At 47.1% G+C, this 15,175-nt stretch overlaps 1 protein-coding gene across 4 annotated transcripts in view; it reads left to right on the forward strand.

The window, feature by feature from the left end:
- Positions 1-15,175, forward strand: part of LOC121278938 (anion exchange protein 2-like) — a 263,881-nt gene that overhangs the window by 229,052 nt on the left and 19,654 nt on the right. For all 4 annotated transcript variants that reach the window (XM_041189507.1, XM_041189509.1, XM_041189510.1 and 1 more), the window contains 5 exons: positions 3,953-4,137; positions 7,535-7,751; positions 8,686-8,892; positions 12,393-12,541; positions 13,722-13,916. In XM_041189507.1, the coding sequence (XP_041045441.1) occupies positions 3,953-4,137; positions 7,535-7,751; positions 8,686-8,892; positions 12,393-12,541; positions 13,722-13,916 (953 nt within the window). The remainder of the gene's footprint in view (positions 1-3,952; positions 4,138-7,534; positions 7,752-8,685; positions 8,893-12,392; positions 12,542-13,721; positions 13,917-15,175) is intronic.

Consider the following 15,175-nt stretch of genomic DNA (forward strand, 5'->3'; position numbering starts at 1 on the left):
GAGTTGAGACCACAAGCACATCAGCATGATCTTATTGAATGTCACAGCAAGCTCGAGGAGCTGAATGGTCTACTCCTGCTCCTAAGTCCTATGTTCCTATGCCTCTATAACTTACATCAATCAGGAAAGGCTTTCAAAACTCCAGCTGACAGTATGCACTGGGTTAAAGCAAACCCAAGAGGGACAGAACCAGATGTCATGGGAACGGAAGAGTGTGTGTTGATAGAAAAGCATTCGCGTTCTTGGATCCACCCAGGAGTTGGATGAGGACAGTATAGAAGGAACTTTACTCTGTATCTAACCCTGTGCTGGGAGTGTTTGATGGGACAGTGTAGAATTGTAGAATACTACAGAAGATGGCTATTCAGCCCATCGTGTTTATCCAGCTCTTTTAAAGCACTGTCCAATTTGATCCCACATCCCAGCTTTGTTTTCCCAGATCCTACGTTCCTATGATCCCTGAAAATCAGTTTCAAGTGCATATTCATTTGCCTTTTGAAAGTCCCTGTGGAATTTGTTTCCATCATATTTTTGGTTGTGTGTTCCAGATCTCAACAATGCCTTCTGTGAAGAATTTTCTGCCCATTTACCCTCCAGTTCTTTTGCCAATTATTTAAAATCTTTGTCCTTTGGTTTTCTCACAACTTACTCCATTTAAAACGCTTGATCATTTTTGAAGCCCTCTATTGGGCTTATCCTTAAGCTTTTCTTCTCTAAAGAAAGCAGTCCCAGCTTCTCCAACCTTCCACATAACTGAAGTCCCTCAACCCTGGTATCATCCTGGGAAACCACCTCTGTGTCCTCTCGAAGTCCTTGACATCCTCCCTAATATGTGGCGCCCAGAATTGTTCACAATACTCCTGCTGATGGCTAATCAGAGATTATAAAGGTTTAGCATCACTTCCTTGTTTTTGTTTTCAGTGCCCCTATTTACAAAGCCAAGTATCCCATACCTTTGCTTAACTGCCTTATCAACTTCGCTTTTATGCAGGCAAGGCCAGCATTTATTGCTTATTCCTATCTGCCCTTGAGAAGGTGGTAGTGAGCCGCCACCTTGAACCACAGCAGTCCGTGTGGTGAAGACGCTCCCACACAGTGCTGTTAGGGAGGGCGTTCCAGGATTTTGACCGAGCAACAATGTATATTTTAAGTTAGAGTGGTGTGTAACTTGGTGGTACCCAGCCCTGCCACCTTCAAGGGTTTGTGAAGATGCACCCCCAGATCCGGCTGTTCTTCACTCCCTTCAAAATAGTACGCCTTTAGAAAATACTGCCTCTCCATGCTGTTTCCCCCCAGATACATCACTTCATAATTTTCTGCATTAGACTACACCTGCATGTGCCTGCCCAGTTCACCAGCCTGTCTATGTCCTCATGAAATCTGCTACTATCCTGCTGACCATTCACTATGCTGCCACGATTTGTATCGTGCCCAAGTTTTGAAGTTGTGTTCCCTCCATCCAGGTTCGGGTCATTTATATGCAACAAGACAAGCAATTGACCTAATACTGATCCTTGGAGGACCCCAGTGAATACATCTGTCCATTCAGTAAATTATTTTTACACTCAGCCTGCTCTCCCTTAGCCAATTCCGTGCCCGATTTACCACAGTCATTTAATCTCAGGCAATTCTATTTTCCGAATATCTCGTATTATATCGTATTTTATATAAAGTGCCGTTTGAAAGTCAATCTACCCAATAACCACTGCACCACTCTCATCAAACCCCACAGCTACTGGATCATAGAAATCAATCAGGTTAGTATGACACTATTTGCCTTTAACACATCAATGTTGGCCGTCCCTTATTAATCCATGCTTCTACAAGTGAGAATTAACTTTGTCCTGGAGGATGTTCTCTAGTAGCTTTTCCACTGACACTGGTCTGATTGGCCTGTAATTACCAGATTTAACCCTCACCCTTTTTTGAACAAGGGTGTAACTTTTGCAATACTCCGGCACCACTCATTCAGGACTTGGAGGAGTGACTTTTTAACTTTGAGTGATGTCAACCTATTTAGCACCTTCAGTCTTATCTATTTTTATTTGCTCCAATACGTCTACTCCCCCTCCTCCGCTGTGCATTAACTCCATCCTCTTCTTTTATGAAGACATATGCAAATTACTCATTCAGTACCTCAATCAAGCCCATTGCCAACACAAAATGGTTTTGTTCTCAGTCCCTAATCAGTCGCACAATACCGTTAATTGTCCTTCTACTTTTAATATGCTTACAAAAGACTGGATTCCTTTTTAGGTTATTCACTAATCTCTTTGCCCTCCTTATATACTTATTCCTCTAGCGCTCTCTGTATTCTGCCTGCTTTTCTATCGAATTCTGTACCTGACATTTGCCATAAACTTCTATTTTCTGTTTTATGTTAATCTCTATTTTCTTTGTCACCCAGCGTGCACTAGCTTTGGACCTGCCATATTCCCTCCTTATGAGAATATGCTTGGTTTGTACCCAGACTATCTCCTTTACTCTGTTTCTAACTTACACTGCACCTATCCTGAGAGTGTTTGATGGGGACAGTGTAGAGGGAGCTTTACACTGTATCTAACCCTGTGCCTACCTGTTCTCTGGGAGTGTTTGATGGGGACAGTGTAGAGGGAGCTTCACTCTGTATCTAACCCCGTGCTGTACCTGTCCTGGGAGTGTTAGATGGGGACAGTGTAGAGGGAGCTTTACTCTGTATCTAACCCCATGCTGTACCTGTCCTGGGAGTGTTTGATGGGGACGGTGTAGAGGGAGATTTACTCTGTATCTAATACCGTGCTGTACCTGTCCTGGGAGTGTTTGATGGGGACAGTGTAGAGGGAGCTTTACTCTGTACCTAACCCCGTGCTGTACCTGTTCTCTGGGAGTGTTTGATGGGGACAGTGTAGAGGGAGATTTACTCTGTATCTAACCCCGTGCTGTACCTGTCCTGGGAGTGTTTGATGGGGACAATGTAGAGGGGAGCTTCATCCTATATCTAACCCTGTGCTTACCTGTCCTCTGGGAGTGTTTGATGGGGACAGTGTAGAGGGAGATTTACTCTGTATCTAACCCCGTGCTGTACCTGTCCTGGGAGTGTTTGATGGGGACAGTGTAGAGGGAGATTTACTCTGTATCTAACCCCGTGCTGTACCTGTCCTGGGAGTGTTTGATGGGGACAGTGTAGAGGGAGATTTACTCTGTATCTAACCCCGTGCTGTACCTGTCCTGGGAGTGTTTGATGGGGACAGTGTAGAGGGAGCTTTACTCTGTATCTAACCCCATGCTGTACCTGTCCTGGGAGTGTTTGATGGGTACAGTATAGAGGGAGCTTTACTCTGTATCTAACCCCGTGCTGTACCTGTCCTGTGAGTGTTTGATGGGACAGTGTAGAGGGACCTTTACTCTGTATCTAACCCCGTGCTGTACCTGTCCTGGGAGTGTTTGATGGGGACAATGTAGAGGGGAGCTTCATCCTATATCTAACCCTGTGCTTACCTGTCCTCTGGGAGTGTTTGATGGGGACAGTGTAGAGGGAGGTTTACTCTGTGTCAAACCCCGTGCTGTACCTGTCCTGGGAATGTTTGATGGGGACGGTGTAGAGGGAGATTTACTCTGTATCTAACCCCATGCTGTACCTGTCCTGGGAGTGTTTGATGGGGACAGTGTAGAGGGAGCTTTACTCTGTATCTAACCCCGTGCTGTACCTGTCCTGGGAGTATTTGATGGGTACGGTGTAGAGGGAGCTTTACTCTGTATCTAACCCCGTGCTGTACCTATCCTGGGAGTGTTTGATGGGGACAGTGTAGAGGGGGCTTTATTCTGTATCTAACCCCGTGCTGTACCTGTCCTGGGAGTGTTTGATGGGACATTGTTGGAGGGAGTATCTAGTATGTTTCTTTTGTGTGCATTGCTTTCATTAACCCTGAGGCAAATTGTGATGGTGAGATTGTCTCCTTTTGTTTCTTTCCAGGGAGTGTTGAGTTCCTGGACCATCCGACCATGGCGTATGTGCGCTTGAAGACAGCTGTGGAGCTGGAGTCGGTGCTGGAGGTTCCAGTTCCAGTCCGGTTCCTCTTCATCCTGTTGGGACCGAGCACAAGCAACATGGACTACCATGAGATTGGACGCTCCATTTCCACCCTGATGTCAGACAAGGTAAGAGTTGGAAACAGTTGCCTGAAAGGGACCAGTTGAGGGATGAGGTCATTCATCTGCTTAAGTGATCAATTCAGAATGAGGCCGAAGTTTCCCCTGTTTCATAATCCATTGTTGCTTAAGTGGTTGCAGGCTTATTGTGGCATTGCAGCAGGTACTTAGTAATTTTACAATGTTGTTATCAAAGCTAAGAGGTTGTACCTATTAGGGAAGACTGAATAAACTGGAGCCCTCTTCTCTAGGAAACACAAAGCCGAGTGGTGCCCTGATGGATTATGAAGGGATTTGATAGGATAGACGTAGAGACGATGTTTGCATTTGTGGGGGAAGACCAAGACTAGTGGCTAATAAATTGAGTAGGGAATTCAGGAGTAACTTCTTTAACCAGAGAGTGGTGAGAGTGTGAAACTCGCTACCACAGGGAGTGTTTAAGGCAAATAGCAGAGATACATTTAACGGGCAGATGGATAAGGAACATGAGGGAGAAACTAATAAAAAGGAAATGCTGAAAGGGTAGATGAAGTAAGGTGAGAGCAGACTTGCCTGGAATATGAACACTGGTAAAGACCCATGGGGCTGAATGGCCTGTTTCCATGCTGTAGCCTTGATGTAATTCGATGCAGATATGCCCCTCGGTGGTCACTCTGTGTATAGAACTTTCCCACTGTTCATTCAGCTTGATGTGTTACTGGTAAACCTGCATTAGAGGTCAATGGTATTGATTGGACTGGAGTCATGTGCCTGCCTCAAGGCAGCAGGTTTCCTTTCCTCAAGGATTTTCTTTTATTCATTCACGGCTGGGCCAGCATTTATTGTCTATCCCTAGTTGCCCTTGAGAAGGTGGTGGTGAGCCTCCTTCTGGAGCCGCTGCAGTCCCTGTGGTGTACGTACACCCCATCGTGCCTTTGGGGAGGGAGTGAACAAGCTGAGTTTTTACAAGAATCTAGGTGCTTTTATGGTGATTTTTTTTTTTTTTGGACATTAAATTCAATTTTGCAGCTTGTGGAATTTGAACTCTCAATCCCCAAACTGTTAATCCAGGACCCAAACCACTCGGCTAACATTCCCACCGTTTCCTGTAGAGCAATGAAAGTCAGGATTTATTAGTCCTGTCAACCACCTGCAATCAAGGCCTACCTGCTGGGAGATTTGGAGTCTGAAAGAATGTGTATGATCAGAACTAAACATACACCAGGTCAAAAGAAAAACAGCAGCAGCTAGAAGTACGTTGCACTGTCACAGGGGGACAGGAGCATGGTAATTTCATTAATAAATCTAAATAATGATCGTTGTTGTAAAATTGTAAAATCGTTTGCTGGATTGCTGTAAAAGCCAATCTGGTTCACGATTGTCCTTCAGCCCAGCCTGGCCTGCATGTGACTCCAGACCCACAGCAATGTGGTTGACTCTGAAATGGCCTACAAGCCGCTCAGTTATAAGAATAAAGCTGAATGGACCACACACACATTGACCGAGGTACAAAACCACACCCTGCCTAGGTGACACTGCAAGTTTCTTCTTACTAACATCTGGGGGTTTGTGCCTAATTGGGAGAGCTGTCCCACAGACTAGTCAAATAATATCCTAACATAGTCAAACTCACCAAATTGTCCCTGACAGCAAAACTCCCTGGCATCAGATAAACCATGGGCAAGCAAACTTACAGCTGATTACCAGCTACTACCGTCAACCCCGCCTCAGCTGATGAATCAGTGCTCCTCCATGTTGAATGCCACTTAGAGGAAGCGCTGAGGGTGCCACGGGCACAGAATGTACTCTGGGTAGGGAACTACAATGTCCATCACCAAGAGTTACTTGGTGGCACCACTACTGACCGAGTCCTGAAAGGGCACATCTGCCAGACTGGATCTCCGGGAGGTGATGAGGAACCAACAAAAGGGAAGAAGCTACTTGATCTCATCCTCACCAGTCTACCTGTTGCAGATGCATCTGTCTACAACAATAGTGGTAGGAGTGATACCTTCACACTAAATGCCCTCCCTTGTGTTGTGTGGCACCACTACTGTTCTAAATGGGATATACTCAGAACAAATCTAGCAGCTCAAAACTGGGCATCCCTGAGGCACTGTGGGCCACCAGCAGCAGGAGAATTGTATTCAAGCACAATCTGTAACCTCATGGCCCGGCATATCCCTCATTCTATCATTACCACTAAGCTAGGGGATCAACCCTGGTTCAACGGGCTATGTGGGAGAGCATGCCAGGAGCAGCACCAGGCACACTTAAAAATAAGGTGTCAATCTCGTGAAGCTACAACACAGGACTACTTGCATGTCAAACAGCGGAAGCAGCATGGGATAGACAGAGCTAAGCGATCCCACAGTCAACGGATCAGATCTAATCTCTGCAGTCCTGTCACATCCAGATATGAATATTGGTCAATTAAATAACTCACTGGAGGAGGACCCACAAATATCTCCATCCTCAATGATGGGGAGCCCAGCACATCAGTTAAGAAGACAAGGCATTTGCAACTATCTTCAGCCAGAAGTGCATAATGGAAGATCCATCTCACCCTCCTCCTTCAGGGACACATGGTGGCGTAGTGGTAACGCCACTGGACTGGTAATTCAGAGACCCAGGCTAATACTCTGGCTGATGTTGCAAAGTCTATGGGCCCTGACCATATCCCAGCAGTAGTACTGAAGGCATGAGCTCCAGAACTAGCCATGCTCCTAACCAAGGTTTTCCATACAGCTACAACACTGGCACCTACCCCTGCTATGCCATGTCCAGGATAAGCAGGACAAATCCAACCTGGTAAATTACTGCCCATCATTGTACTCTCAATGATCAATAAAGTGATGGGAGGTATCATTAACAGTGCTATCAAGCAACACTCTCTCTCTTTCTCTCCCCCTCGTTCTTTCTCTCCCCCTCGTTCTTTCTCTCCCCCTCGTTCTTTCTCTCCCCCTCGTTCTTTCTCTCCCCCTCGTTCTTTCTCTCCCCCTCGTTCTTTCTCTCTCCCTCGTTCTTTCTCTCCCCCTCGTTCTTTCTCTCCCCCTCGTTCTTTCTCTCCCCCTCGTTCTTTCTCTTCCCCTCGTTCTTTCTCTCCCCCTCGTTCTTTCTCTCCCCCTCGTTCTTTCTCTCCCCCTCGTTCTTTCTCTCCCCCTCGTTCTTTCTCTCCCCCTCGTTCTTTCCCTCCCCCTCGTTCTTTCTCTCCCTTTCGTTCTTTCTCTCCCCCTCCCTTTCGTTCTTTCTCTCCCCCTCCCTTTCGTTCTTTCTCTCCCCCTCCCTTTCTTTCTTTCTCTCCCCCTCCCTTTCTTTCTTTCTCTCTCTCCCTCTCTCTCTCTCACCCACCTCCCTCCCTCCCTCTCTCTCTCCCCCCCCAATCCTTGTTTGTTTCTACGAGTCTCACTCTACTTTTGTTTCACAGAATTTCCACCGAGCTGCCTACTTGGCAGACGATCGGAATGATTTGTTGAGTGCAATCAATGAATTCCTGGACAGCAGTATCGTGATCCCTCCCTCTGATGTTCCTGGGGAGGAGCTGCTGCTGTCAGTTGCTCAATTCCAGCGTAAGATGTTGAAGAAAAGGCAGGCGAAAGAGGACAAGGTGTTGGCCAAGGAGATTAAGAGTCAAGAGGAACGAGGTAGGCATCAGTCAACTGGACCACTGAATGGACATGCATTGAATTTTCTTAACAACTTTCTGCCTGTCAGTGATTGAAACATGGACTCCTCACTGGGATCTTGATACTGTCAGTACGTCATTGCAGTCTCACTACCATAACCCTTGGCATGAAATTCCCACCCTCCTGTCATTATCCAAGGCTTGACTTCCACTTGAATAAGCTTACAGCTTCCTTTTATGCCTATCTCAGCTTTCTCCAAACGACCAATGGAAACAAAAACAGAAAATGCTGGAAAAACTCAACAGGACTTACTGTATCTGTGGGGAGAAAGACAGAGTTAACGTTTCAAGTCTGTATGACTCTTCTTCAGAGCTCTTCTTAAGATGCTGTTAGACCTGCTGAGTTTTTCCAGCATTTTCTGTTTTTGTTTCAGATTTCCAGCTCCCGCAATATTTTGCTTTTATCTTAGGCCAGTGGAGCCTCTAGTTGCTGCTTCCTTATGAGCAGAAGCCTCCGCTGCCCAATCCTTGAATCCTTATCTGATCTTCCCGCCCAATGCATCCATAGCACCCCATTCACACGTCACATCTCTGACCGTGTGGACTCTGCTGGCAGATCAGCTTTCATCCTCCTTGTCCCCGTCTCCCTTCAGACTGTCAGTTCACTTGTGAACAAGGTCCTTGCCACCTGGGGCACACTTTGGAAATTCCTGAAGTGTGTGTGAGGCGATACTGGAGGACACCATAGTTCTGTGATGCCTTCCATGGAGAAATAGTCCATCTTCACTCACACATGGAGCGGCCAATTGGACAAGGGACCCAAGGGTGGGCAGTCAAACCATGGCCTGCTGAGAGGGGCAGGAGGTTTGAATTGGGAACCATCATCGTGTTCTACTTTGAACTGAATTTTCTGAACTCTGAATTTCACTCACTTTACCTCTCGTATCTTACAGCTCTCCTGAAACCAAAGAAGCCGGACGAGGAGGACCCACTGAGACGAACGGGGAAACTATTCGGGGGGGTTATCAGGGACGCACGCCGGAGATACCCTAACTACATAAGTGATTTCAAGGATGCCCTGAACCCACAGTGTATGGCTGCCATCATCTTCATTTACTTTGCTTGCCTCTCCCCAGCCATCACCTTTGGGGGGTTACTTGGTAAGTGACTTTACCACTGTTCACCTGTAGCTGAATGTTATGGTAACAGAAGCACTGGAAGAAAGCAGGTCTACTTCTGCTCCTATTTCATATGTTCGTATTGATTGGCAAACCCATAATTCCCCACGCTTGGGTAAATACTGCACAGAAGACCCCCATTCACACCTCATTAAGTAGTTTTGATGAGTCCAAGAACAATAGATGAGCCGCCCATCATCAATGCCACATTTCTAAAGCGCCTTTCACAATAGGGCTTTACAACCAATTAAGTAATTTTGAAGTGTAGTCACTGTTGCAATGTAGGGAATGCATTAGCCATTTTGCTTGTGGCAAATCTTACAAATTGCAATGTGTTAATGACCAGATAATTTGGTGTTTTAATGATATTGGTTGAGGGATGAATCCTGGCACCAGGGAAAACTTCCCTGACTCTAGCCCCATGTTATGTGGTTGGCAACCAATGACCTCTCAGCAACCTGGGATGGGCACTAAATATTGTCTTGCTAGTATAAAAACAAAAAGTGCTGGAAAAACTCAGCAGGTCTGGCAGCATCTGTGGACCGAGAAATGGCATTAACGTTTCGAGTCCAATTTTAACTCTTCTTTGAAACTCCCTGTAGATTTTCTCTCCACAGCTTCATTGCCCCTCAGCCCTATACAGCCCGCTTCTAACTCCTTCCCAAAATCCACAAACAGGACTGTCCTGGTAGACTCATCATTTCAGCCTGTTCCTATCCCACTGAACTCCTTTCTTCCTATATTGACCTTTTTTTTCTCACCTTGCCCAGTCTGTTCCCACCGACATTTGTGATTTTTCTGATGCCCTACGTCATTTCAACAATTTCCAGTTTTCTGGCCTTAACTGCTTCCTCTTTACTATGGACGTTCAATCCCTCTACACCTCCATCCACCACCGCTCTCCTCCGCCTGGCTGAACTTGTTAAAAAAAACACGGTTCCAAAGAAGAGTCGAAACATTAACTCTGTTTCTCTCTCTACAGATGCTACCAGATCTGCTGAGTTTTTCCAGCACTGTCTGTTTTTATTTCAGATTTCCCGTGTCTGCAGTATTTTAGTTTTATCTTGCCTTGCTAGTGATGTTTCCAAGAGCAAGTAATGAGGCATAAAGGAGGTCCCAATAGGTTAGTTCGATGCTTTGTGGAGAAAGAGTTGCACAGGTCATGAACACCAATCTTACATTATTGTTACAGAATGCAACAAAAAGGAAAAGCCATCAAAGCAGATGTTGCTTCAGTTTGTGATATGTTCTGGGTTTTTCCTGTATTCAATGCTCAAGAGAGTTCTAGCCCCTGGTGCCTCTGTGACAATTGGATAAGTGCAGGACAAGGCTTGGTTGTGATGGCTCTATTGTCGAATAGCCTGCCAACACTCAGTGTCAGCGTTGACCCATAAGGAGAGGCCGCTTTGGATGATGAGCCTGAGGCAGGGTCACACCGTAGGTTCATCCTGACGTTAGCTGTGGCATTGATGGTGGGCGGCTTATCAATGTTCTTGGACTCCTCATGAAGTAGTTTTGATGTGTGAATGGGGGTTTTCTGTGTAATATTTACCCAAGTGTGGAGGATTATGGGTTTGCCAATCAATATGAACATATGAAATAGGAACAGAAGTAGACCAATTAGATCCCTCTGCAGATGATACAAAGATAGGTGGAGGGACAGGTAGTATTGAGGAGGCAGGGAGGCTGCAGAAGGATTTGAACAGGTTGGGAGAATGGGCAAAGAAGTGGCAGATGGAATACAACAAGTAGACCCTTGAGCCTGCTCTGCCATTCAATCAGATCATGGCTGATCTGTTTGTGTTTCAAATCCCATATTCCCATCTACCTCCGATAACCTTTGATTCCCTTGCCTAACAAGAATCTATCTACTTCTGCCTTAAAAATATTCAGTGACCTCCAGCTCTCCCCCCCCCCCCCCCCCCCCCCCCTCGAAACCACCGTCACAATCTCCACTGCCTTCTGAGGCAGAGAGTTCCAAAGTTGCACAACCCTCTGAGAGAAAAAAATTCTCCTCACCTCTGTTCTAAAAGGACGACCCCTAATTTTAAACCAGGGACCCCTAGTTCTGGACTCACCCACAAGAGGAAACATCCTTTCCACGTCCATCCTGTAAATACCATTCAGGATCTTGTATACTTCAATCAAGCCACCCCCCCCCCCTCCCCAATCTTCTAAACTCCAGTGGAAACAAGCCCAGTCTGTCTAGCCTTTCCTCAAAAGACAACCCGCTCATTCCAGGTATCAATCTAGTAAACCTCCTTTGAGCCACCCCCAATGCATTTACACCCTTCCTTAAATAAGGAGACCAAAATTACACACACTATTCGAGATGTGGTCTCACCAATTCCCTGTGTAACTGAAGCATAACATCCTTACTTTTATGTTCAATCCCTCTTACAATAAAGGATGGCATTCCATTAGTCTCCTTAATTGCTCCTTAAGTACCTGCAAACTAACTTGTGATTCATGCACGAGGACACCTAGATCCCTCTGCTGGTGATACAAAGATAGGGGTCGGGACAGGTAGTATTGAGGAGGCAGGGAGGCTGCAGAAGGATTTGGACAGGTGAGGAGAATGGGCAAAGAAGTGGCAGATGGATTACAACGTGGGGAAGTGTGAGGTCATGCATTTTGATGGGAAGAATAGAGGCATAGACTATTTTCTAAATGGGGAGAGAATTCAGAAATCTGGAGTGCAAAGGGACTTGGGAGTCCCAGTCCAGGATTCTCTTAAGGTTAACTTGCAGGTTGAGTCGGTGGTTAGAAAGGCAAATGCACTCAGTGTTGGCATTTATTTTGAGAGGACTAGAATATAAAAGCAGGGATGTGCTGCTGAGGCTTTATAAGGCTCTGGTCAGACCACATTTAGAATATTATGAGCAATTTTGGGCCCCGTATCTCAGGAAGGATGTTCTGGCCCTGGAGAGGGTCCAGAGGAGGTTCATGAGAATGGTCCCAGGAATGAAAGGCTTAACAAATGAGGAACGTTTGAGGATTCTGGGTCTATACTCGATGGAGTTTAGAAGGACGAGGGGGATCTGATTGAAACTTACAGAATACTGAAAGGCCTGGATAGAGTGGACGTGGGGAAGAAGTTTCCATTAGTAGGAGAGACTAGGACCCGAGGACACAGCCTCAGAGTAAAGGGAAGACCTTTTAGAACAGAGATGAGGAGAAATTTCTTTAGCCAGAGAGTAGTGAATCTATGGAATTCATTGCCACACAAGGCTGTGGAGGCCAGGTCATTGAGTGTATTTAAGACCGAGATAGATAGGTTGTTGTTGGTAAGGGGATCAAAGGTTACGGGGAGAAGGTGGGAGAATGGGGTTGAGAAACTTATCAGCCATGATTGAATGGTGGAGCAGACTCGATGGGCTGAATGGCCTAATTTCTGCTCCGAGGTCTTATGGTCTCTGCACCTCAGAATTCTGCAGTCGTTTTCCATTTAAGCAATGCTCTGATATTTCATTGCGTTTCAGGGGAGAAGACCAAGGGTTTGATTGGTGTTTCTGAGCTCATCATTTCCACAGCCATACAAATGGTGATCTTCGGATTGTTGGGGGCCCAACCACTGCTGATCGTTGGCTTTTCTGGCCCATTGCTCGTTTTCGAAGAAGCTTTCTTTAAGGTGAATTTGTCTCATACTCAGGTCAACTTGGGCAGACATCTTGCGCTGAAATCAGTTCTTACTCTCATTGGTCAGCCCCAAATATTGTCAGTTTAGCTCAATGGTAGTACTTGAACTCATAGTCTGGATGTACACTGCGGGAATGCAGCATTGTTGAAGGTGCAATCCTTTCATATCCATTATTTAACAGCACCAGCGATGGTGCAGCACTCCCTCAGTACTGGGCACCAGAAGAGCCTGAATTACAGACTTAAATTTCTGGAGTGGGATGTGAGCTTATGACTTCCTAAGTCAGAAGTGAGAGGAACGTGTAAGTAGCAAGACAGAATCAACCCACCTTCCCTTGCCATTACCATTGCTGAATCCCCCAAATCCTGGGGCTTACCATTGAGCAGAAACTGAACTGGACTAGCCATATAAATACTGTGGCTACAAAAGCAGGTCAGAGGCTGGGAATCCTGTGGCAAGTAACTCACCTCCTGACTCCCCAAAGCCTGTCCACCATCTACAAGGCACAAGTCAGGATAATGGTGCAGTGCTCTCCATTTGCCTGGATGAGTGCAGCTCCAACAGCATTCAAAAAGCTCCAGACCATCCAAGAAAAATCAACCTGCTTGATCAGCATCCCACCACCTTAAACATTCACTCCCTCCACCATCGACGCACAGTAGCAGCAGCAGTGTGTACCATCTACAAGGTGCACTGCAGGAATTCATCCAGGCTCCTCGACAGCACCTTCCAAACCCGTGATCTCCAGCACCTGGAGGGACAAGAGCAGCAGATAGATGGGAACAGCACCAGCTGGAAGTTCCCCTCCAAGCCACTCACCATCCTGACTTGGAAATATATTGAAATATATCACCGTTCCTTCACTGTCACTGGATCAAAATGCTGGGACTGCCTCCCTAACAGCACTGTGGGTGTACCTACCACCACATGGACTGCAGAGGTTCAAGAAGGCAGCTCACCACCACCTTCTCGAGGGCAATTAGTGTTGGGTATAAATGTTGGCCCAGCCAGCGAAGCCCACATCCCATGAATGAATAAAAAAGTGTGTGCCAGCTCAGCAGAACCGAATCAGGCGCTATGCAGTGATCCTCAACACTTTCTCCTCTTCACTGTCCTATTTGTTTGTAGCTTTAATGACAGTCTGATGATCCATCCCCTTTCCTTCCTCCAGTTCTGTGACTCGAACAACATGGACTATCTGACTGGCCGGGTATGGATTGGCTTCTGGCTCATTGCCATCGTGGTGTTGATTGTGGCTTTTGAAGGCTCTTTCCTGGTGCGGTTCATTTCCAGGTTCACCCAGGAGATCTTCGCTTTTCTCATCTCGCTGATATTTATTTATGAGACATTCTATAAGCTTGTTAAGGTAAGATAGATTGACGGAGCCCGGAGTAATGCTCACTTTCTCTCCTTCGTCCCCCCAACAAAACCTGCAGTAATAATCCTCTCATCCATACCAGAACCCTGGAGTAATAATGCCTTTTCCCCTCTCCCACAAAACCTATAGTAAAATGCCCTCACTCAATGCAGGACCTTAAGCAATATGTCCCACTAGCCCTAATCCTCTCTCTGCAAACCCAGAACCTGAAACAATAATCTCAAAGCCTTATATCTGGGCCCAGGAGTAATAATCCTTCCACTCACCCCTCCCAAAATTTTAGTTATAATCCTCCTCCTGCACACCTGGGACCTGGAGGAATGACCCCCCCTAACCCACGCCTAAGCATTGGTATAACACCCCTGTCTGCCCCAAAGATGGCTTTTCACCAACAGCCTCTGCCCTGTACACTGGCTCCTGGAGAAACAAACCAATTCCCCGAGTAACAGACCCTGTCCCTCCCACCAGACTGCCGGAGTAATGGACCCTGTCCCTCCCACCAGACTGCCGGAGCAATGGACCCTGTCCCTCCCACCAGACTGCCGGAGTAATGGACCCTGTCCCTCCCACCAGACTGCCGGAGCAATGGACCCTGTCCCTCCCACCAGACTGCCGGAGCAATGGACCCTGTCCCTCCCACCAGACTGCCGGAGTAATGGACCCTGTCCCTCCCACCAGACTGCTGGAGTAATGGACCCTGTCCCTCCCACCAGACTGCTGGAACAATGGACCCTGTCCCTCCCACCAGACTGCCGGAGCAATGGACCCTGTCCCTCCCACCAGACTGCCGGAGTAATGGACCCTGTCCCTCCCACCAGACTGCCGGAGCAATGGACCCTGTCCCTCCCACCAGACTGCCGGAGCAATGGACCCTGTCCCTCCCACCAGACTGCCGGAGTAATGGACCCTGTCCCTCCCACCAGACTGCTGGAGTAATGGACCCTGTCCCTCCCACCAGACTGCTGGAGCAATGGACCCTGTCCCTCCCACCAGACTGCCGGAGTAATGGACCCTGTCCCTCCCACCAGACTGCCGGAGTAATGGACCCTGTCTAACGCACCAGATTCCAGAAATAACAGCCTCTGCCCCACACACCACCTCCAGGGATAACAGATCCTGCCCCTCACACCAGACTCCCAGAATAACTGATCCTGCCTCACATACCGACTCCAGGAGTAACAGATCCGGCCTCACACACTGACTCCAGGAGTAACAGATCCGGCCTCACACACTGACTCCAGGAGTAA

Source organism: Carcharodon carcharias, chromosome 6 (genome assembly GCF_017639515.1).
Source record: "Carcharodon carcharias isolate sCarCar2 chromosome 6, sCarCar2.pri, whole genome shotgun sequence".
Lineage (NCBI taxonomy): Eukaryota > Metazoa > Chordata > Chondrichthyes > Lamniformes > Lamnidae > Carcharodon > Carcharodon carcharias.